Raw genomic sequence first — 25550 nt, 5'->3', positions numbered from 1 at the left:
AAGAGAAGTAAGTATTTAACAAACACTTCTTATGCCCTGAGTATGAGCAGACCCCTCTGCTAAGGGGTGTTAAGAGGTGTACAAAGTTAAACCACACATGCATACTGCTCTTAGGGAGCTTGCAGTCCACTAGCTATAATGGTAAGACAAGGCAGAATATGGTAAGTTCTAGAAACATAAATTTCCCAGGGGAAATAAAGATGATGTGTATTCATCTATGTGGATGGAAGAGACACTCAGAGAAACATTACGAAGTAGTTTTTGAACTGGGCCTTTCCTGACATCTGGACTTGTTCTATGCGTTTACCTACTTTGTTTCGGTTTTCTAAAAGTGAAAGAAACAGGATGAAGGGAAAGGGAGGGAGGGAGGGAGGGATAAAAGAAGAAGAAATCAGGAAAAAGAAAGGTTGATCAGCGTAGTGTTTTTGAGGAGCAACAGTGAAGGGAAGGCTGCGGAGGAGGGCTGGTCAGATGGGGAAGGACCACGGACGGGACACATGGGAGAGACAAGGGCAGTGGCCCAGGAAGAGGCACTCAAGTCTTCAACAGAGCAGTGACAGGATAGATACGGAGGTGACATAACTTAGATGTTGTTTTTAAACTTGTTTATGATGGGCAAGCCCTCAAAATAATACGGCACATTCACTGACAACAACGAGTACAGCATTCTTTCTCTGTAAAGTTGTATGCTCTCTAGTGATGACTGTTTTCAGTTACAGCGGCATGTCTGCCTCTCAGCAGTCAAAACCCTGGGACATCGGCAAACATGTGCTATGTCTGTTAATCCCTGATCTATTTCCAGTTGGCTCTAGCAATTACCTCATGCCTGAAGACTGAAAAAGTTTGAGAATTTTTATTTTTGGTAAATGGCACAAGAAGACACAGAAGAGAAAGACAAACGAGGCACTTTCACTGAAAACTAAATCCTCTTTTTAAAAAAATTATTGATAGGGAAAAATTTTGAACAGAGAGTCCACATCTTAACATTTATGCACCAAAATGACTTTGTAAAGGCAGCTGTTTAGAACTCAGATTCAAGTTTGCCATAAAAACAATGTAATAAATGGTCCCTAACTAATCCCACAAAAAGCACATTTAATCCAATACTGAAGCGAGGCTGTTTGCATTTATCATAAAAAAGGAATATTGCTGCAATACTGGCAATGAAACAAAATACACCTGTATATGAATTAATTTCTCAAAAATTATTTTCTGAGAGGTAAAATTGATTGTTCTTCCTTTCTCTGATCAAGAGCTATTTACAAGCCATTTCCTGTGTGCAGAGGACTGTACTGAGAAATGAGAAGGGTGTATAGCTGGTCCCGGCTATAGTTAGTTTAGAATAGGACTGCTGGAGGATAAGGAGGCTCAACACAGCGCCTGCCAGACAGGACGTGTGCAACGGAAGCTGGCGTCAGCGTCAGTGTCCACAAAGAAAGACTTCTGTGGAGATGCCTGGATACGTGTTAAGACATAGACTCTTAACGATATCCATGACGTGAGAAGGAAAATGAGCAAGCCAAGACAGAAAAAAGGTGGTGAGTTATTCCTGAGGTAACTGGGAAAAAATGAAAGGAGAAGCTTAGGGAAGGGGGCTAAGGAAGATTTATATGTGAAGAAAACAGGTTTCCTGAGGGGCAGCTTGTGGAAATTCAAGCAATGAAGGTAGAGCGGTGGGCAGGAGAAGAGAAGACTGTGTGGGGTAGTAAGTCAGGCAGCTGCCAATAGCAAAGAGGAGGATGGGGATGGCGTCAGAAGGGACAGAGTGGTCTCGATCACTTGAAAGAGGGGAAGACAGCATATAAACCTGGTGGCTGCAGACCTGTGTACGAACATGACTGCATTACAAACTGAATGGGGCTGTAGTGAACAAAGATACTCACACAGTCTAAGTACTGTGTGCACAGTAATGCTTCGCTAAATACTACTGAATGAGGAACTCATGAATTAGTGGAAGGTAAGGGTCATTTTTCCAATCCAATACGAGCTCTACCTTCCTCAGTAATAAGAAGATAACTACCATATTTGTAATACCAAGCACTGTGTTAGGCTTTGCGTATACATATTACCCCTAATCTTCACAACAACCTGAAAGGTAGATATTATTATCACCAACTTGGAAATAAGGAAACTAGAAGTCGCAAGCTGTTAATAACTTCCCCAAGGTTACGTGGAGAGCTACAGAGCTGTGATTCAAACCCAGATCTGCTTAACTCCAAAACCAATGCTCTTTCATCTCCAGACTGCCACCCTGGTGGTGTCACATTTTAAACACTTCCTGTGATCTTGAAGATTCTGTCTCATGTTTTAGGTATTCATTACTTGCCTTACTTTTTTATTTTTTTGCGTTACACGGGCCTCTCACTGTTGTGGCCTCTCCCGTTGCGGAGCACAGGCTCCACACGCGCAGGCTCAGCAGCCATGGCTCACGGGCCCAGCCGCTCCGCGGCATGTGGGATCCTCCCGGACCGGGGCACGAACCCGTGTCCCCTACGTTGGCAGGCGGACTCTCAACCACTGTGCCACTGGGGAAGCCCTCCTTGCTTTATTTTTTTTCCTACTTAATTTGATCCCCCTTGAGGGCCTGTGACTTACTGTTATAATGCTCACACTGTCTGTCACATATTAGATGCTCAATAAACATGTACTGAATAAGTGATAAACAAAAATTAATCTTTACTTAGTACAGTATTTCTAAAATTCAGAGTCATTTTATACTCACAGGCTTCATCAGTCATAAAATAATCACGCTAATATATTTTGTTTTCTGCATTAACTTCAAGGAATGAAAACATTCCAGTTTCTGAAAAAGCTATTTTTCCATTTTTAATCCACATGTTTAAAACTTCCTATATACATGGGAGTACTTTTTCTAAACATCGTAAAGTTAAGTTACATAAATTATTTTTACCATGACAGGCCCTCCGGATAGTGCCCTTATTTTTGTGATGGTCCTCTATTACTCTCATTACATCTTTACCGGTGATCCCCATCTTTGCTCATGGGTTTAATCACTACCTATAGGCTGGCACCTCCAAATTTAGCTCTAGCCTGTGGCAGTGGCTTCTCTGTGCTCACCAAACCTTGTTTTCCTTTCTCCCTGGGGACAGAGCAAGATTTAATTTCCCATCCTCCTTTCCAGTTAAGGAGAGCTGTAATAACAAGTCTTGCCAATGGAATGGGGGTAGGAGAACATATGCTACTTCCAGGTCAGGCTCCTAAAAGCCTTCCTGTGCAACCCTCCCCGCTTCTCTCTCTCTTTGCTGGTACAGGTGAGGATAAGGCCCTGGAGTCAGACAGCCACCTGAGGGACTATGGAGCACAGCGCCTCACCCACCACCCACATCAGACTGTGACTCAAGCAACAAAAACTCCCTCTGGCAAAACACTGCAGGAAGAGATGAGCACAGGAGAGAAGTGACCACTTTTCAAGGAGTAACGAAAGAGAATAGACAGCTCAGGAATTTGAGGCTTTGAAGGGCTGGAAAAGACAGTTGCCTCTAGACCCCAGAAAGTAAGGGAAAAGACTGAAACAGGCTTTGAACAACAAAGGCCCAGTCAATTTTCTCAGTAGTATAAAGTGACCCAGATTAAGAGTGAAGCCTTGGGCTTCCCTGGTGGCGCAGTGGTTGAGAGTCCGCCTGCTGATGCAGGGGACACAGGTTCGTGCCCCCAGTCCGGGAGGATCCCATATGCCGTGGAGTGGCTGGGCCCGTGAGCAATGGCCGCTGAGCCTGCGTGTCCAGAGCCTGTGCTCCGCAAGGGGAGAGGCCAAAACAGTGAGAGGCCCAAAAAAAAAAAAAAAAAAAAAGAGTGAAGCCTTCAGCTTAGATGGCCTTAGGGTAGCCACCATTAAGTTGAAGAAAAATGGAATGAAGTCCCACCCATGTTCACAGCAGCTATATAATAGCCAAGAGGAGGAAGCAATACAAGTGTCCACGGATGAATAAATGGATAAACAATACACACACTCACACAATGAAATGTTATTCAGCCTGAAAGAAAGGAAATCCTGTCACAAAATACAACATGGATGAACTTTGAGAACATCATGGTACGTGAATTAAGTCAGTCACAAAAGACAAATACTATATGACACCATTTATACGGGGTTTCTAGAGTAGTCACATTCACAGAAACAGAAAGTAAAATGGTGGTTGCCAGGGACTGGGGAGAGGGGAAAATGGGGAGTTGTTGTTTAATGGGTGTTGAGTTTCAGTTTTGCAAGATGAAGAGTTCTGAAGATCGGTTACATAACAATGTGAATGCTGAACTGTATACTTAGAAATAATTAGGATGGTAAATTTTACATGTTTTTTGTTTTTTAACCACAATTTAAAAAAATGAAATGGAGAGCGTTATGGACTGAATGTTTGTGTCCCCCGAAAATTCCTATTTTGAAGCCCTGACACCCAAAGTGCTGATATTATGAGTTGGGGAGCTTAGGAAGGTAACCAGGTTTAGATGGGGTTATGAGTGTACAGCCCTCATAATGGGATTCACATCCTGAAAGCAGAGGATGAGAGACAAGAGCTCTCTCTTACGGCTCGCACGTGGAGGGGAGGCCATGCGGGCAACAGCAAGAATGCAGCTGTTTCAGAGCAAGGAAGTGGGTCCTCACTAGGAATCGAATCTGCTAGCACCTTGACCTTGGACTCCCCAGCCTCTGGAACTATGAGACATAAATGTCTGTTGTTTAAGCCAATCAGTCTACAGTATTTTGTTATAGCAGCCCAAGGCAAAGAAGGAAAAACCCCAAAACCCAACAAACTGAGCTTGAGAAATATGTCAAGAAAGGAATTCTGGATACTGGCATATGCAACTGACTAGAAGCAAAGGGATCAGAGACCTAAATTACTACGGGATCTGCACTGCCAAAGAAACCACAAACTCAGTCTGAAGAAGCCTTTGCTGTGATGGAATAAAATTCATACTTTATGGCAAGACAAGAAAATTTAAACATAAAATTCTTCTCTGCCTATTTGGGCCTCCTCCCTCCCCTTTAGTGTGTATTCTGTACCTGCATTAACCAGACCTCCTTAGGAGATAACCTTCCTTCTTAATCTTGTAAGGGGCCATGATGACCCATGACCCACAGCTCACTTTGTATGTGTAGATCTGGATTGTGTAAACTGTCAATAATACATCCTTTGACATATAACCCATCATGTCAAAAACTTACATAACTGTGCTTTGACCTCAGAACAGTCCTCAGAGCTTCCTGAAAGACTGTCACCCAGGTTATAATCTCAGGTTGGCTCAAATAAAATTTTCCATTTCTTTCTTAGATCGACTATTGATTAATTTTTTCATTGACAATTGCTTTCAAGTTGTAAAAACAACCTTTTGCACAAATGACACCAAAAGCACAAGTAAAAAAAAAGACAAAATAGGTAAAATGAACCGCATCAAAATTTGAAACTTTTATGCTTCAAAGGATGCCATCAAGGAGGTGAAAAAACCCACACACAGAATGGAAGAAATTATTATTTGCACATCATATATCTGATAAAGGACTTATATTCAGAACATACAAAGAACTCTTAGAACTCAACAATAAAATGATAAATAACCCAGTTAAAAATGGGCAAAGGATTGGAATAGACATTTCTCCAAAGAAGATATACAAATGGCTAATAAACATACGAAAAGATGCTCAATGTCTTTAGTCATTAGGAAAATGCAAATCAAAACCTCAGTGAGGAAACCATAAACAAAATAGAAAAGACAACCTACAGAATCAGAGGAAATATTTGCAACAATGCTACTGACAAGGGATTAATTTCCAAAACACACAAACAGTTCATGTAGTTCAATATCAAAAAAACCAAACAACCCAATCAAAAAATGGGCAGAAGACCTAAACAGACATGTCTCCAAAGAAGACATACAGATGGCCAACAGGCACATGAAAAAATGCTCAACACTGCTAATTATGAGAGAAATGCAAATCAAAACTACAAGGAGGTATCACCTCACTCTGGTCAGACTGGCCATCTTCAAAAAGTCTACAAATAATAAATGCTAGAGAGGTTGTGGAGAAAAAGGAACCCTCCTACACTGTTGGTAGGAATGTAAAATGGTACAGCCACTATGGAGAACAGTGTGGAGGTTTTTTAAAAAACTAAAAATAGAGTTAACATATGATCCAGCAATCCCACTCCTGGGCATATATCCGGAGAAAACTATAATTTGAAAAGATACATGCATCCCAATGTTCATGGCAGCACTATTTACAATAGCCAAGACACAGAAACAACCTAAATGTCCATCAAGAGATGAATGGAAAAAGAAGATGTGGTATATTTATACAATGGAACATTACTCAGGTGTATAAAGAATGACATAATGCCATCTGCAGCAATATGGATAGACCTAGAGATTATCATACTAAGTGAAGTAAGCCAGACAGAGAAAGACAAACATATAATATTGCTTATATGTGGAATCTGAAAAATAATAAAATACAAATGAACTTATTTAAACAACAGAAATAGACCCACAGACATAGAAAACAAACTTATGGTTACCAAAGGGGAAAGGGGGGTAGGAGGAATAAATTAGGAGTTTGGGATTAACACATCCACACTACTGTATATAAAATAGATAACCAACAAGGACCTACTGTATATAGCACAGGGAACTATACTCAATATTCTATAATAACCTATAAGGGAAAAGAACCTGAAAAAGAATATATATATATATAGATATATAGATATATAACTGTATATATATCTGGATCACTGTTAATCAACTACACTTTAGTTAAAAAAAAAACACAGTGAGATACGACTTTAGATACACTAGTACTGTTATAATCACAAAGACAATAACAAGTGTTAGCAAGAATGTAGAGAAATTGGACCCTTCATACATCGCTCGAGAGATTGTAAAATGGTATAGTGGCTTTGGAAAACAGTTCCTCAAAAAGTTAAATATGGAGTTACTATTTGACCCAGCAATCTGCTCCTATGTATACACTTAAGAGTAATGAAAACATATTGTCCCCACAAAAACTTGTACTTGAATCTTCTTAGTAGCATTATTCATAATAGCCCCAAATTGGAAACAGCCTAAATTTTTATCAACTGATGAATGGATAAACAAAATGTGGTATATTCATATAAAGAAAGACTATTCAGCCATATACAGAAACAAACTATTGATACATGCAACAACACGGATGAACCTTAAAAACAAGTGAAAGTTGCCAGACACAAAAAGTCACATCTTATATGATTCGATTTATATGAAATGTTCAGAACAGGCAAATCCACAGAGATAGAAAGCAGATTAGTAGTTGCCAAGGGCTTGGGAGAGACGGAAAATGGGGAGTGAGAGCTACAGGATATGGGATTTCTCTTTGGGGTGACTAAAATGCTCAGGAACCAGTGGTAATAGCTGCACAACTCTATGAATATACTAAAAACTACAGAATTGTATACTTCAGAAGGGTGGACTTTATGTAGTATGTGAATTATACCTCAAAGCTGTTAAGAGAAAAAGTCAGAGGAAAGAATCAAAATAAAATGGTACGTTTGTAAAAAACAAACAAACAAAAATAACAATCTTGGTCCCCTAAGCTTGCTCCAGGAGGATGCAGGCTGGGAAGCTCAGGTGCCGCCTTCAGATGTGGCCAAAGGAGGATAACGGACAAGAAGAACCCTTTGTGTGCTGAGCTGAGCCAGGGGCCAGAGAACAGTGCAAAAGGAGTTATCTTAGAATAAGAACCAGGGTTTAATCACAAAACCTCCCTTAATAATGCCCGCTCAGCAGGACCCCAGAATTTCTACAATCCAGTGCCTGCCATGTATTTTCCGTTTTCCCCCTTTCTAAGTAGAGGCTGTTACTGTGATCAACCAGTCTGGTCCACCATGGTATATACTGTGTAGGGTGGGAACATACTTGTCTTTCTCAGCTCGACCGTGCATTGCTGGGTTCCCTCAAAAGCTGACTTCTGAGATAAGCATTTAGGAACAGGGAGTTTATTTGGGAGGCAACCCTAGGAGTGGGGAGAGTCAGACCAGAAAAAGAGAAAAGCCAATAAAGAGTACAATGATGAGCAAGTTACTATGGCAGGAAATTGGGGCTCAGTCCTGCCAGGGAACCTCGAGGAACATACATTAGAATTGTGCCACCCAGGGATGGGGAAGCAAAGATTACTGACTGACGATCCCTCAGTAGTTGAGGATTAATTCTTAGGTTGTGTTAAGCCACGGTTTGCTATAGTGGTTAGCGTAGCCTGACCTGACTAATACACAGCACATCTCTCTACTGAGCTCCAGATCCGCTGGCTATGACAATAACCATCCCAGTGTTTAAGTGATCTCCTCCTAACCTAAAGAATCAGGCCAGAAAACAGCCTGGATGCAGCATTCACATATCAGTTTCCGGATTATCCAACTTTTCTAGATTAATAGGCCCTCGATTTAAAAATAAAAATGTTTAGCACCCCGAAAAATGTGATGAAAACACCCACAAAACTATACAAAGCAAAAACATAATAATGATATTCTCACAATCCATTACATTCTTTTTGGCAATCTTAAACGCTGAGGTACACACACCCTCCCCTGCTTTCTAACAAGGTCGATAAAGTTGACAAGTTACCTTTCACATCTAGATTGACCCAATGAGTGGTAACAAGAGATGCACAGGCAATGGGAATAGGAAAGAGGAAAGGGGTGAAAGTACTGCTCGTACGTATTGTCTAGAAAGAACAGGACACTCTCCGAGTACCTGATGTGCACTTAGATTTTCACATCTTGGTGGCATGCTTGGATGCCTCTAAGGAACACTTCTCAATCTGTTCCCTCCTCTCCCTGTTTCCCCCTCTTAACCTGAGGCTAGTCTGTGAAGGATGCTACCAGAGAAGCAGCTTCTCAAGATCCTGGAAGGAGGAGGCAAGCTGGGTGCCAGGGGTGGAGGCATCTTACCCTGGAGCCATGGTTCCCAAGCCTGGCTTGTCGATGAGAACCCAGGTGGGTTTTGACAATACACATTCCCAGGTCCCACCTCCGAGATTCTGACTGGTAGGCCTGGTGTGGGCTAGAAAACTGAAGATCAGCCCAGTGGGGACTGGTGCTGTGGCTCTTCCATGGCTATTGGAATCGAGGTGCACAATAAATGTTTACTTGTCTGTCTCGCTACAAGGTTGTCAGCATCTTGAGAACAAAGGCCTTGTCTTTTCACCTTTGTGGTGTCAGTAGCTAGCAGAGACCATGATGTTGCTGAGTGTTCAAGACATGTTTGCTGAGCAAAACAAGAATCTGCCATCTTGCTGTTTTTAAATTTTAGACCGTACTTCCACCTAGGCATATGAGTATAATTGGGTAGCAGCAAATATATAATTGCAATGTCAGATTTTCTCCTAAAATGTGTCCTCAGCAAATAGTGAGGGTATCCTCTATTATTTAAGAATCGGATACCCTGCCTTTGATGAGAAGCTATCCTATTAGGATTGAAAGCAACCTGAAAAATACATGAAACACTATCTTTCCCAAATCATTATTTAGTTTAGCATTCTACAGCCTTAAAGATCATCACCACATAAAGCTCTCTTAAATGACTTCACACAGTGGCACTATGCTGCCATTTGCCAGTTGCAGGGACTGATTTGCACAGCTTAAACAGGTACTTTCAAATACTGATACCCCCTTTTAAGCTTACACTGCATCCTTTCCTTCTTGGTTTCTTCTTCTCTTTCATTAAGCAGCCAGGACAAATGTAAAGTGTTAAACTCCCAAACTTTAAAAATGTTTTCAGATTTAAGTAACATAAGCAGAGAACAATAAAACTATTGGTCTTTTCAAACAAATATGGATTCAATAAGACCTATATTTTGGCACTAACACTGTAAGTTACATTTTAGTAGACCGTAGACATTCATAGTAGACATCCTGAGTGTTTTAGCATTTTTTTCTATTCTGACTGCCCATAACAAGCTTTTACACCACAGAAATCATATTGACTGATTCTCTCCCAGCCCCTTGTGCATTTGAATGGTGGGTATATGGCTTATGATATGCCCTCACAGGTATACGCTCACCACATGGATAAACTTTAACCTCAACTTAAAAAACAGTTTGTGGAACTGGCACAGTTACATGGAACAATTAAGTATGTGGGTCTTATTTTTTAAAAGAATTCTCTACTTCTATGTAATGTATATAAAGTCAAACACACACACACACACACACACACACACACACACACACACACACACACACACACACACACACACACACACAGCCCTCTCTGCAAGATTCCCTGCAGTCTTGGTGGCCAGCCATTCTGATCCAGCAGTTCACATTGATACCCTTAAGGGAGATTATAATTCAAACAAAAATTCCTTCACAAGTCGATCAGACTTTAGTCACTTGAGACATGAGAGAGAGAGAGAAAACAAAAGCATACATATCAAAGAGTTCCTAAAAATGATGCTGCAAGGTATCAAACATCTCAAAGACAATCCTGACATGGTCCTAGAGAAAGGGCCCAGAACATCTGGATGATGACGGCTCACTGAAGGACTCCTATTCTAGGGGACGAAAGCCAAAGGAAGAAAAGTCTGAAAACTGGGGAGTGAGGAGTAGGTAAGATGTTTCAAGAGGAAAATTCAGAGTATTCTTATTTTATTTTAGTTGAATACATGATTAAGTATTCCTTTTTCATACTTAACCCTTCTTACCTGCTTACTAATGAACAACCTGACATGCTTTATGTATCTAGAGACATTTTCTGAAAGAGTTCTGCATTTAGCAATTAACTGTATACTTTCTATCAGGAAGATTAACAGGCTTCTAATTAGGGAGAGTGAACTTAAGATTCTGAACACTGTTGGCCACAAAATTAGATGAGCAACTGCTTGAAGCAGGTCCAACTTTTTCTTAAATTGTAGAGTGGCCCAGAGTAAGTGCTATGAAAAATGAACACATGAGCTAAGTGGAACCTGAAGAGTGTTTTCTTTGGTTCCCACCACCAAGGAGATGACAGATGGACAGTGGTAACTGAGGGCACACTTAACTGCCAGCCCAAGAGCAAAACCAACATGTACCATATTCTTGCACTTTTCTGTAAGTGGTATTACAGCTATTACAGTGACGTCAAAATAAAAGTTAAAAAAAAACCCAAACGTAAAAGGACAACTCGAATGGAGGAATGAAGATCACATAATTGCATAATTGGTGGGAGCTATGATCTGGGGAGAAACTGTAAGAACTTCTACAAACTACACAGCTTGACCAAGAGTTTACAACTCACTAGGTACATGTGACTAAGTACTGTCATTTAAAACCCTGCCATCCTTTTTGTCCATCTCTTTGAAATCCACTGAGCTCGAGACTTTTCTCATGAAGAGCTACCTCCTATTTAGATTGATTCACCAGGGTACTCTGTGTAAACAAACTGTTTCCAGCACCCACAAATCTACTAATACTTACAACTGACATATGACTTGTTCTTTGGTATATTTCTTAAGTGATCCTTTGTCCTCATTATAGTCCTGGACAGGCCAACCACTGGAATGCCCACCAAGCACGTAACTCCACAATCCCTTGTATGTAAACTGCCTTACATGGACGACTGGTTGGGCCTGATATTGGAACCTGACCCAAGAGCAGTCAGCCCATAAACTGGACAGAGGTCTCTGGGCTGCTCTTGCATAAATCTAGATGACAATATCTAACTGGGCCTCTCTTGAGGGTATCTGAAATGGACACAAGAGGGAGAGCTGAGCTACTAAAGAGAGGTGAACAAGCCTAAAAGACAAACACACAGATAAATCAAAGACAGAGAAAATATCTGAGTCACAACAATGGGAGAGCAGGTCTGAAAATGAATATACTTCTGATGCTAAGGTGGCAATGAGATAATATAGCTGCTATTTTATATCTACAAACTCCCATCCCCCAAGTTATGTTCCAGTCACACCCAAAGGCAGCTTTTACTCTCCCACATACCCTAGCAGGCCTGGCTTAAGGTCTACTTCAGGTAAGTTGAGCTAGTCTCATTATAACTTTAAAAAACCTTTACAGTTATCATCCACCTTGTAGGTTCACTATTTCGTCCTGGAGCAGAACCACGTTGCTGACAGCTCAAGAATCCTAGACAAATGCAGGGACCTGATGATGATGGTGACAATGGCCCATATTCACTTATAACAATTTCAAAATCCAAAAAGCTCTTAAAAAAGGCAAGGTTTTCATAGGTAATCTGGCAGCAAACTCTGACCTAAATTGATGTGAGTCTTTATCCCATTTAGTGTGAAGTTTTATAAGTTTCACAAAATAATTAAATAATTAAGGCATTTGAATACAGAGTGCTGTCTCAGACACTGCTAGTGGGTTTCATAATATATGACACATGCATTGTAGTGCTTTCTTAAAATTGAAACAAAAAATCTGAATTCGAACATGCATTTGGGCCCCACGAGTTTCTGAAAGGAATTAGAGACCTATAATAGTTAACACTTAAAAGGCACTTATTATGTGCCAGGTTCTATCCTAAGCACTTCACTGGATTAACTCACTTAATTTTCACAACAGCCGTATGAAACAGACAGAACAATTCTCACCATCGTACCATGAGGAAACCAAGGCACAGAGGAGTCGGGTGATATGCCTGGCTAGCAGGAAGTGGAGATGGAACCTCAACCCAGCCAGACTAGCTCGGAGACTCTTGCTCTTCATCATTATAATTCTTTCAATACCCAATACATTCTTGTGGTCATTTTAAAAAGGTAGAGCTCTTGATGCAGTTTCCTGAACTTGTTCCATGTCTAGCACAGATCATGTTCCATATTTCATGATATAATGTGAAACCGTATTGTACATATTCTGCAATAAACCAGCCAGCAGCTGAATTCGTTCATCATGGCTGAGTCTGTGGGCCAGCCCATAATTTGCAGCATCTCATAGGTGGCACCTTAAAGGTTATCCATTTACTCATTAGATGCTTGAATTCCTTATATAACTTTTTTCTAGATGAACTTGAAGACCTCTAAACCCTATAGGCAGCCTACTTATCTCTAGGCAGCTCTAGCCACTGAGAAGTCTTGCTTGTACTGATTCTAAATATGCTTCCCTGAACCTTCAATCCATTGATTCTAAAGAATATGGAACAAGTCTAATTCCATATCTATATTTGAGCCCTTCAAAATGACTGCAGATAACAATCTAATTACTTTTTCTGGAAATGGTTCAAGGAAAACACAGGCAATGTTTTAAAAATATACAGCAAAAAGTTGGTGTTATTTAAACAACAAGAAAGAATAGCTTAAAAGACAAAATGTTGACTTCCAGGCTTCCATAGGATAATGGCAGCTGCTTATATCCAAATCTCTCAACACATGCTCCAGAGACCTTAGGGATAAACAAGAAGAGCAAATAAAGCTGTAAAACAAAACTGAAAGCTAGCTAAGAGAGAGACAGAATACTACAAACTTCAATTTCCATGTAAACAGACATCAGAAACCAGCAAAGCTAATCTAGAGCCCATGTTGGAACAGGAAGATGGGTGGAGACTGAGTGAAAAGGAGGAGAGGGCAATGGGTTCCTCATGATGGAGGAACACAGATAAAACCACCCTTACAAGGAGGGAATCCCACACGGAGCAGGGAGAACAGCCTTGAGACCTCATCAAAGCAGTGACTACTGGGCAATAGAAAGAGGAATGTGAAAGTTCCTGGGACCAGAGGTGGCAGGCTTGGGAAGGGTCCTGGAGTGGATAGAGGTGACTTACAAGGGGCAAGGGTCCCTTGGAGTGTTGGCAGTCAGGAGAAGGAGGCAAGCAGTATATTAAAGATCCTACAGCACAAATGAGAAACACAAAATCAGAACACATCACCTGCCCCCCTTAAACCTTAGGAAAAAACTCTATTAAGTAAAATGCACTGAGCTGAGATTACTCTGAACTAAAAACTAGTACACCATCCAAACCTCTGACCACCACCTTAACAGAATAACTACTACTGATTCAGGAAAAGATAAGACATTTCAGAATGAATGGAAATAATATGCATTATTAGTACAAAACTACCACAAGAATCAAAATACCTTAGTTGGTAAAACCCCCACCCCACCTCCCCCTAAAAAAGCCCACAAAGCAGAAGCAATCTGTATTTAATACACTCACTTAAATTAAATATTCTTAAACAAACATTTGTATGTATGAAGAACCATTCCAAATCAGAATTCAAACACTCAGAACAGAAACATATAAAAAAGAGGAAGATGAACATCCAGAGATGACTCAGGGAAGAAAATGGGGGAAGGGAGGGAGACAAAATAATTTCAGAAATGAACATTTAAATCTGGGCATCCAAAGAGAGGATAGATAGGAATGAAAATATAATAAACGGTGCTAAGGGGAGGAATAAAAATGCCAAGAGAATAAAGACAAAACAGCTAAAAAGTCTCAGAAAAAAATTGGTTGCTATAGAATCTAGGCAAAGAAGACCTAACATACACGTAATTGGAATTTCTGAAAAATAAAAACAAAACAAAGAACAGAATATGTGAAACTATAATTCAAGAAACATTTCCAGAGAGAAATGAAGTCTTGTATTAATACATTTCAAAGAGCTCACTAACATCTAAAAAAAAAGACCAAGGATAATCAACTAAGATATAGCCTAGTAAAAGTATTACACTTAAACCACAAAGAGAAAAATCCTTCTGGGCCTTCAGGCAAGAAAATCAAATCACCTACAAAGCAAAGGATATCAGGATGGCATTAGATTTGTCAACAGCAACATGCAACGCAAGATGACAGGAAAGAAAGTATAAGGCTAGGTCTTTATATACAGTCACGCTGTTCTTCAAGTATCAAAGCTATGAAAAATATTAATAGCTTTAAACCTGTACAATCTCAGTACAGTACTCAGGAACCCCTCCCAAGGAATCTGTTAGAGGAGACCTTCATTCAACCAAGAGATGACAGTGATACTCTGGCAAAAGGATTGATGGTGAGCCCTGAATATATTTAATTTTAGGTCTAAGACCAAAACAAAGGAAGGTATAAAGGTAGAAGAGTATATAAATATAAGTGTTATCTGTCCTGACAAAGTATAAATAATATAACAATTTTTTAATAGTAAAGGGAAGGGAGAAAAGTGAAAGTAGCATATGCTCATTGGTTACCAAATGGGTAATGAAGTACAGTCAAAGGATATTACTTAAAGCTCCCAAGGGAAGATAAAGGGGGCTGCAGGCATTATAAAAGGTATTTATAGGTAAGCCCTAGAACAGGCGTCGCCAAACTACAGCCAGCAGATCAAATCCAGCTCACTACCTATTTTTTAAGTAAAGCTTCACTGGGAAACAGCTACACCTATTGTTTTACATATTGTCTATGGCTTCTTTATTCTGTCCACATCATAGACATATTGATGCAGTCATATCGTCTACATTAGCAGAGGTGAGTAGTTGCAACAGAGACTATGTACCCCACAAAACCCTAAAATATTTACTATCTGGACCTTTATACAAAAAATTTGCCAACCCCTAATGTATAACAAGAATGCAAACCTTCCTAAATGCCAAACAAATAGAAAAAGAAACAAAGTTTTTTAAAAAATGAAACACTTGACACCAAGCATACTGGTAATACCAATAAATGTAAATGTGCTTAACTCACATTAAAAGAAAAAGATTTTCAGGTTACTTGTAAGACAAAGCAAAGTAAAATAAAACCAACTTTATGCTGTATACAAGAGAACAAATTGCAATCAAAAAGCTGAACATAAAGGAAGAGGCAGATATATTAGGCAAGTGTAAATAATATGAAATCAGGAGTTGTGATCTTGATACCAGGCAAGGTAAAATTCAGGCCACACAGCATTAACACAAACTGCAAATGCTAAAGCCACAGCAACTACCTTGATAAAGCAGAAACTTTATGCAAAGTTTCTGATGTGAGACATGCAAAGAGAAAACAACAGACACACAGTAATAATACTTTAACAAACCACTTTCAGCCTAAGACACATCAAACAGACAAAAGGTAAATAAAGATACAGAAGACCTTATAAGGTATAGTTTATAGGTGTGTGTGCGTTTGTGTGTGTGTGTGTATCTGTGTGTGTGTGTATCACATCTTGATTATAAAGAATATAACTTCTCAAGCAAAGATGGGCCAGTCATGAAATTGTTCTAACATGAGGCCACAAAGAAAAAACACTCATGAAGCTCCTTAAAGTAGAAATAATACAAACAACATTCTCTGACCACAATGCAATAAAACCAGAAATGAATAGCACCATTGAAAAACAAATAATTTTCAAAAGGTCCTTCTACCTGGAGGTTAAAAAACTCTTTAAAACAAACCTTGAGGGACTTCCCTGGTGGCGCAGTGGTTGAGAGTCTGCCTGCCAATGCAGGGAACACGGGTTCGTGCCCCGGTCTGGGAAGATCCCATATGCCGCAAAGCGGCTGGGCCCGTGAGCCATGGCCGCTGAGCCTGCACGTCCAGAGCCTGTGCTCCGCAACGGGAGAGGCCACAATAGTGAGAGGCCCACGTACCGCAAAAAAAACCAAAAAACAAAACAAAAAAAACCTTGAGAGAAAGGGGATGTACAAACCAAAACTGCAGAATTTATAAAAAACATATAAAACATGATAATGAGAACACTACATATAGTAATTACAGGATACCATTAAAACAGTGACAAAGAGTATATATATTATGCTATCTTTTGCATAAGAAAGAGGGGAGGTGCGCATGCGAGTGTGCACAAATACCCACACGTGTGTTTTTGACTATTTTTGCTAAAACAAGGAATATAGGAAGGATAAATCAGAAACCAAGGTTTATGAAAGGGATAGGAGAAAACAGAATGGAAGGTGAAGGGATATGAGTATAACTTCTTTGGTATAATAGTTTTGACTTTTGAAATATGTTTTATAAATTCAGAAAACAAAATTAATCAAAAGGCAAACTCTAAAAGTGTACACAAACATAGGTTTAAAGACCTGTTTCCTAACTGTATACCAAATCAGTAATATGACCACACAAAGAAAAGAATTAATTCAAATAACTTTTGAACATGCACTCTGACCATATATAACCTTAGTGGAATATACTCTAAACCCAAAAAGAACTGCAAAGAAGGCTTAAATATTACTTAGTTCCTTTGTGGTTGTTGTTATTGGCAATGGTGTTGGGGTAATAATTCTGAAACTATTTTGGAGAATCAACTGAGTTCATAAACACAAGGAGTCCCTGTGAACACCTTCATATACAAATGAAGTAAGTAAGTTTGGAGAGTCATAAGTATCTTCTCACCCTCACTTTCCTATTGGCTAGAAAACTCTTTTGAAAAGTACATAAATGGTTGTACAACAATGTGAATGGGTTATATTTTTTCAAATTTGTATATTATTTTTTATTATGGTAAAAATGCATATCATAAAATTCACCATCTCAACCATTTCTAAGTGTACATGCAATAGTGTTAAATGTGTTTAAATTGTTGTGTGACCAGTCTCCAGCACTTCATCTTGCAAAACTGAAACTGAACTGCAAAATTGTTTTCCATAGTGGCTGCATCATTTTACATTTTATATTTCCAATAATCCACAAGGATTCCAGGTGCTCCAATTGCTCCCCACCCTCACAAACACTTGTTCTTTCCTTTTTGTTTGTTTGTTTGTTTTATGGTAGCCTCCTGACATTTGTGTGGTGATATCGTGTTTGATTTGCATTTTCCTAGTGATTAGTGATGCTGAGCATCTTTTCATGTGCTTGCTGGCCATTTGTGTATCATCTTTGGATGAATGTGTATTCAAGTTCTTTGCCCAGTTTTTAACTTGATTATTTTGTGTTGCTGAGCTGTAGGAGTTCTTTATATATTCTAGCTATTAACTCCTTTTCAGATACATTATTTGCAAATATTTTCTCTGATTCCACATGTTAATTTTTCACTCCATTGCATCCTTTGATGCTCCGAAGTTTTAAATGTTGATGTAGTCCAAATAAATAAATACATAAATAAATCTATCATCTTGCTAATTATATTCTCTTTGTCTCATCTATTCTTTGTTCCCTTTTTCTTCTCTTCCTGCCTTCTTTTGGATTATTTACGATAGCATTTTACCTCCACAACTTACATATTAGTTTTAGTTTTTTTTTTGTTTGTTTTTTGTTTTTTGTGGTACGTGGGCCTCTCACTGTTGTGGCCTCTCCCGTTTCGGAGCACAGGCTCCGGACGCACCGGCTCAGTGGCCATGGCTCACGGGCCTAGCCGCTCCGCGGCATGTGGGACCTTCCCGGACCAGGGCATGAACCCATGTCCCCTGCATCGGCAGGCGGACTCTCAACCACTGCGCCACCAGGGAAGCCCTAGTTTTAGTTTTGTCTCTTATTTTCTAGTGGTTGTTCTAGCATTTATATCTTTAATTGGTTACAGTCTAACTTCAAATAATACCATACCACTTCAGGTAGAGTGCAAGACCATCACAGTTAGTCTGGGGATTGGCACTGCTGTTGTGATCTTTACCCTTAGTGCAGCACAGACTTCAAATTCTCTCTATGCTGAGCTGTCATTACCCTGTGCTTCGTGTGGCAGTGTGGGGCAGAGTTTGCTCCTCATTGGTCATGTGCAGCCAGAGACTCACATACCTGAACCTCTGAGTCTCCTTGAGTCACAGTAGGTACTTCATCTTATGCTAATATATATTATTTAGGTTTCTATATGCAGTGATAAACCTTCTATTAGGATATATAAGGAGAATGCCATCGAAAGCAGAAATTACATTTTTCTTCTTTTCGAATCTTTCAAAATTCCTAACATAGTACTATGCCCAGAGTAGACACACAATTACTAAATGAGAGGACGAGTTGAATGCTGCATTGAAAGCTCTTCATAAGTTCCCTGCAAGAATTAAGTCAACTTACATTTATACTTTAGCCTTACCTTACTTTTTCTCAACACGTCAATTTACTTCTTCACGTATCTCCATGGGAAGACTAATGTGTGTTGAATGGTGACAGTTGATAATCTCTTAGAGGACCAAACATACCTTGCAGTTCAATATGGTTCACATTTTCCCATAGTCATATATTAACTAATCTCACTATTCCCATACATTTTAAAGAAAATAAATTCTTACCCAGCCTTAGCAACACTTATGGTTTGTTGCTCCATTGCTTCGTGGATACTGGTTCTGTCATGCTCTTTGAGGCTATTAAACTCATCAATACAGCAAAGGCCTGCATCTGCAAGGACTAACGCCCCAGCCTCCAAATTCCATTCTCCTGAGTCTTTTACAGCAGTTACCGTCAGACCTAAGGAAACAAGCAAGCTATGTTAGTTTTTATTTTCGAAAGTATATCTTATAACTAAGAAGGTAAATAAATTCCTATATTTTAAAGGGAAGGGGATAGAGTCAAGGCTTTAATTTCTACCAACAACAGATGGCATCAGGACAGCTTCTTCAGGTATCCATTCACTGGAAGATCTCGGGAGATTCTATGTTCTGAAAATCTAATATGTGTTATTGAGTATTTTGTGGCAGACAGAAGTCCCCAAATTTTCTGTCTCTCCTTGGTAGGTACGGTCACTGAGCAGTCTAAACTTTTAGACGGAGCAAACAGATCTCCAGAGATCTTATGACAATAAGTGCTGAACTATATGCTGTTTACAGAGAAGAGTCCAAAGACCGAGAACAGTAGGTACTGCAGTCCAATGATGAAAATGAAACGTTTGCTGCCAGTCACAGTGTGAAGGAGAGGATTCCCTTCATAAGTATTATCAGATTTTGAGTCATCCTTTATACCAGTCAATAAAGCAGAGCTGGTCAAAAGCAAAGGCTCTGGAGCCACCTAGACTTGGATTTGAACCTTGGATCTGTCATTCTGGCTGTCATATTATAGACAAGTTTCCTAATACAGGCATACCTTGTTTTATGGAGCTGTGCTTCACTGCACTTCACAGATACTGTGTTTTTTACAAATTGAAGGTGTGTGGTAACCCTGAGTACAGCAAGTCTACTGGTGCCATTTTCCAACAGCATTTGCTTACTTCATGTCTCTGTGTCACATTTTGGTAATTCTCGCAATACTTCAAACTTCTTCATGATTATTGCATTTCTTGTGGTGATCTGTGATCGGTGATCTTTCCTGTTACTACTGTAACTGAAGGTGTGGTGAGAATAGTCAGAGAACTAGAATTAGAGGTGGAGCCTGAAGATGTGACTGAATTGCTACAATCTCACGATAAAACTTTTTGAGGAGTTGCTTCTTATGAATGGGCAAAGAAAGTGGTTTCTCGAGATGGAATCTACTGCTACTGAAGATGCTATGCAGATTACTGAAATGATAGCAAAGGATTTAGAATATTACAGAAACTTAGCTGATAAAGCAGCAACAGGATTTGAGAGAATTGACTCCAATTTTGAAGAAGATCTACTGTGGACAAAATGCTACCAAATATTGTCGCACGCTACAGAGAAATCCTGAGAGGAAGAGCCACTGATGTGGCAAACTTCCCTGGTGTCTTATTTTAAGAAACTGCCATGGCCACCCCAACCTTCAGCAACCACCACCCTCATCAGTCAGCAGCATCAGCATCGAGACAAGACCCTCCACCAGCAAAAAGATTATGACTTACTGAAGGCTCAGATGATGGTTTGCATTTTTTAGCAATAAACTATTTTTTAATTAATTAATTTAATTAATTTTTAATTAAATCTATTTTTTAGATATAATGCTATTGCAGACCTAATGGACTACAGCATAGTGTAAACATAACTTTTATATCATTGGGAAACCAAAAAATTCATGACTTGCTTTACTGCAGTGGTCTGGAACTGAACCTGCAGTATCTCTGAGGTATGCCCGTATATCCAGGCCTCAGTTTATTTATCTATAAAAAAAGGATAACAATAGAAAATACTTAACAGATTCTTAGATTTTCAAATAGAATATAAATAAAGCTCTTTGAAAGGAGCACAATGAGTAATTATAATAACTACTGTTGATAAAAATTGATAAACCTCTGGCTAGACTGATCAAGGAAAAAAAAAAGGAGGAGACACAAGTTATAAATATCAGGAATGAAAGAGGGGACATCACTATAGGCCCTAAGGAAATACAATGAATGACTCTATGTCCTAGCTTAGATGAAATGGTCAAATTCTTCGAAATATATAAACTGCCAAAGTTTACCTAAAAAGGAATAGATAACTTGCAAAATCCTGCATCTACTTTGAAAATTGATTCTATAGTTAAAGACGATGCAAAACAGAAACCTACAGGCTGAGATGACTTCACGGTTAAACCTACCAAACATTTATGGAAGAAATAATACCGATTATACCAAAGCTTTCAAAAATATAGAGAAACAAGGAACACTTCCTAACTCATTTAATGAAGTCAGCATTATCATGATACCCAAAACAGATAAAGATATACTAAAACTACACACCAGTACCCCTCATTAATATAGATGCAAAAAACCCTGAAAAAATAAAAATCAAACAATACATAAAATGATAACAGATCATAACTAAGTGAAGTTTACCTTGAGAATGCAAGGTTAATTCAACATTCAACTATTAATCACTGTAATTCATCATATCAACAAACTAAGGAAGAAAAAGCAAACCTCAACAGATACAGAAAAAACACTTGATAAAACTCAACAATCATTCGCGATTAAAAAGAAAAGAATAAATCTCTCAGAAAGCTAGGGAACAGAGGGAACTTCTGCAATCTGAAAAAGGGTATTTACAAAAATCCTGCAGCTAACATACTTAATGATGAAAGACTGAATGCTTACCCCCAAGATCAGAACATGGCATGGAGATCAGCTCTCATCACTTATTCAAAATCATACTGGAGGTTCTAGCCAGCGAAATAAAACAAGGAAAAGAAATAAACAATGTACAGATTGAAAAGGAAAAATTAAAATTGTTCATATTTGCAGAAAATGATTACGTAGAAAATTCCAGCTAATCTACAAAAAAAATACTAAAACTAATAAGTAAGTGTAGTAATGTTGCAGGGTGCAAGTCAATATACAAAAATCAACTATCTTTCTATATATTAGGAAAAAACAATTAGAAATTGCAATTTTAAAATAATATATTTATAATATTACCCCCAAATATGAATACTTGGTTATAAATCTTAAAAAAGATGTGCAAGATCTGTGTGCAAAAACTACAAAACATTGATAAAGGAAATCAAAGATGATGTAATCAAATCAAGAGATTCTCCATGTTCATGGAATGAACTGAAAACTCAATACTTTTAAGATGTTTCCCCAAACTGCTCTATAGATTCAATGCAAGTCCAAACAAAATCCTAGTGGGATTTTTCTTGTTATAGAAATTGACAAGGTGATTCTAAAATTTAAATGGAGAAGCAAAGGAAATAGAAGAATCAAACCAAAAAAGAAACTAGGAGGTCTCACACGACCCAATTTCCAGATTTACTACAAAGCTGAAGTAATCAATTTTGTGTGGTATTGGAGAAAAGATATAGACAGACAGAATAATGAAATAGAATAAGAGTCCAAAAATAGGCCCACAAATATATGGTCAAGTAATTTTTGATAAAAATGAAAAAGCAATTCGATGGAGGAAGGATAATCTGTTCCACAAATGGTGCTGTAATAATTGGATATCCTTAAGCAAACAGAAAAAAAATCATTATTTCTCCATACCTCACATTTAATACAAAAATTAACTCATAATGAATTAAAGATCTAAATGAAAAATGTAAAACTTATAGAAGAAAACAGGAAAAAAGCTATGTGAGCTCCTCTGGTTTCTGGTGCAGCACTTAAAGAGCTTAGAAGTTGCTAATCCATCCTAAAAAGTGAAAACCTAAACAAACTGAAAAATCAACAATTGTTCTAAGATCCATCAAAAAAAATGAGCTCACAGGGCAAACTGCTGCCCCCAAAATTGGAAAGACAGAGAATTATAACTTACCAGAACAGAATCCTCTAGGGGCACCAGCACTGGGACAGGAAACCCTGAACTGTAACTGACAAATTGCTGGAGCCTCCTTGTGGACAACTCTGAGAATTAAAAATTCCTTAGGAACCCAGTCATGGAGGGGGTGGGTACACACACTTCTGTGAGTTTCACCTCCAAGAGCTCTACCAGGTTCTCACATTGAATATCAACAATTTGTCTCTGACATTGTAAACAGAGAGATTAAAAGTCTAAGAAAAAATCAAAAAGAAATTCTAGAGATCAAAATCACTAGAGATGAAGAATGCCTTTGATGGGCTCACTTGTAGAGGGGACATGGCTACGGAAAGAATCTCTGAGAATAAGGATACTCAGTAGAAATTTCCAAAACTGAAAAGTAAAGAGAAAAACATGGAAAATAACAACAGAATATCCAAGAACTATGGAACAACTACAAAAGGTGTAATATACGTGCAGTGTATGTAATGGGAATACCAGAAGAAGAAAGAGAGAAGGAACAGAAGCAGTATTTGAAGCAATAATGAGAAATTCCCAAAATTAATGTCAGACACCAAACCATGGATCCAGAAAACTCAGAGACTATAAAGCAGGAAAAACACTAAAGAAACCATACCTATGCATATGATTTAAACTTTAGAAAATCAAAGGTAAAGAAAAAAGTCTTGAAAAAAGCCAGAGGGGGGGAAAAACACCTTACCTATAGAGGAGCATAAATGAGAATATTTCAATACAATCCAAAAAATACATTAAGGCAAGACTAGCATTCAGAAGTGAAGATAAAATCACACTAAGTTCTGCACTGGTTAGATAACATCCAGAGCAGGAGTCAGCAAACTATGATCTGTGGGCCAAATCTGGCCCAACCACCTGTTTTTGTAAAAATTGTTTTCTGGAACACAGTCATGCTCATCATTTACATATTGTCTATGGCTGTTTTCACACTACAATGGCAGAGTCAAGTAGTTGTGACAGACATTGAATGGTCCTCAAAAATCTAAAATATTTATATCTGGCCCTTCACAGAAAAAAGTTGCTGACTCCTGATGTACAGTATTAATATCTACATTGAGACATCAAATTTTAAAAGAAATACTAATAAAAAAGAAAGTAAACAAATAATGAAGGACATGGAAATAATGCCACTTAAAAAACAGTTTACTGCATAGGCTATGATTAGCCTGAAACAAAGATTTAGAGAAGAGAAAGTAATAATTATTACATATTTAGAGAACTATCCTATGGAAGAGCAATTAGGCTAATTTGGGGTGACTTCAAAAGAAATTACTGAGACCAACGTGCAGAATTTTACAGGGAACTACTGGAAACCTTGAGGTGTTTAAAAAGGAATGAGCTACTTTGCAAAGGAATAAACTTTTCGTCAAAGTAATCTTTAAGTAAAAGTGGAAAGTCCAGTTATCAGAGATAGTGTAGAAACGTATTTATGCAGTGAATAGGTGGCTGAACAACGTGAAATTAGAAAACACCGAGATGAAAGAAAATGAAGATACAACATACCACAACTAATGGGATGCAGCTAAAGCAGTGCTCAGATAGTAACTTATAGCTATAAACGTCTACATTAAAAAAGAAGATAGATCTCAAATCAACAATCTATGCTGCCACCTTAAGATACCGGAAATAAAGCAGAGCAAACTAAACCCAAAGAAAGCGGAAGGAAGGAAATAATATATAACAGAAACTACTGAAACAGAGATATAAAAACAATAGAGAAAATTTAATGAATCCAAAAATTGACAAATTTTAGCTAGACTGACCAAACCAAAAAGAGAGAGAAGAATAAAATTACTAAAATCAGGAATTAAAAAGACAGGACATTATTAATGACTTTACAGAAATAAAAAGTATTACAAAGGGACACAACAATAACTGTATATCAACTAATTAGATAATTTAGATGAAAGTGACAAAACTCTAAAAAGACACTACCAAAACTGACTCAAGAAAAAAAAGAAAATCTGAACAGACCTATAATAAGTAGGGATTGAATTAGCAATTTAAAAACTACCCACAAAGAGAAAACCATACACAGATGGCCTCACTGGTGAATTCTACCAAACATTAAAAGAATCAAATATGAATCCTTCACAAACTCATCTTTAGAAGTAGAAAAGGAGGAAATACTTCCTAACTCATTCTCTATGAGAACAGTATTACCCATACAGCAAAAATCAAAGTAAAGACCAATATCTCTTATGACTACATATACGAAAATCCTCAACAAAATACTAGCAAACCAAATCCAGCAATATATAAAAAGGACTATATAACCATAACCCAGTGAGATTTATCTCAGGAATCCAAGATTGGTGGTATAACATCTGGAAATCAATTAATGTAATATCCTCATATTAATAGAATTAGGGACAAAAGGCATATGATCATCTCAATAGAGGCAGGAAAAGCACTTGACAAAATTCAACCACCCTTCATAAAAAAACACTCAAACCAGGAACAGAAGAGAACTTCTTCAACCTGATAAACCCAGAACTAACATCATTCTTGATGTAAGATTGAATGCTTCCCTGTTAAGATCAGAAACAAGACAGGGATGTTCACTCTCACTACTCCTATTCAACACTGTAC

At 38.3% G+C, this 25550-nt stretch overlaps 1 protein-coding gene across 3 annotated transcripts in view; it reads right to left on the bottom strand.

Annotated features, from left to right (window-relative positions):
- The window catches only part of MCM9 (minichromosome maintenance 9 homologous recombination repair factor), an 83180-nt gene that overhangs the window by 12140 nt on the left and 45490 nt on the right, over positions 1-25550 (bottom strand). For all 3 annotated transcript variants that reach the window (XM_082855452.1, XM_082855454.1, XM_082855453.1), the window contains exon 8: positions 19113-19287. In XM_082855452.1, the coding sequence (XP_082711578.1) occupies positions 19113-19287 (175 nt within the window). The remainder of the gene's footprint in view (positions 1-19112; positions 19288-25550) is intronic.

This window comes from Leucopleurus acutus (genome assembly GCF_964270905.1).
Source record: "Leucopleurus acutus genome assembly, chromosome: 15".
NCBI lineage: Eukaryota > Metazoa > Chordata > Mammalia > Artiodactyla > Delphinidae > Leucopleurus > Leucopleurus acutus.
This window is presented reverse-complemented; position numbering and strand designations above follow the sequence as displayed.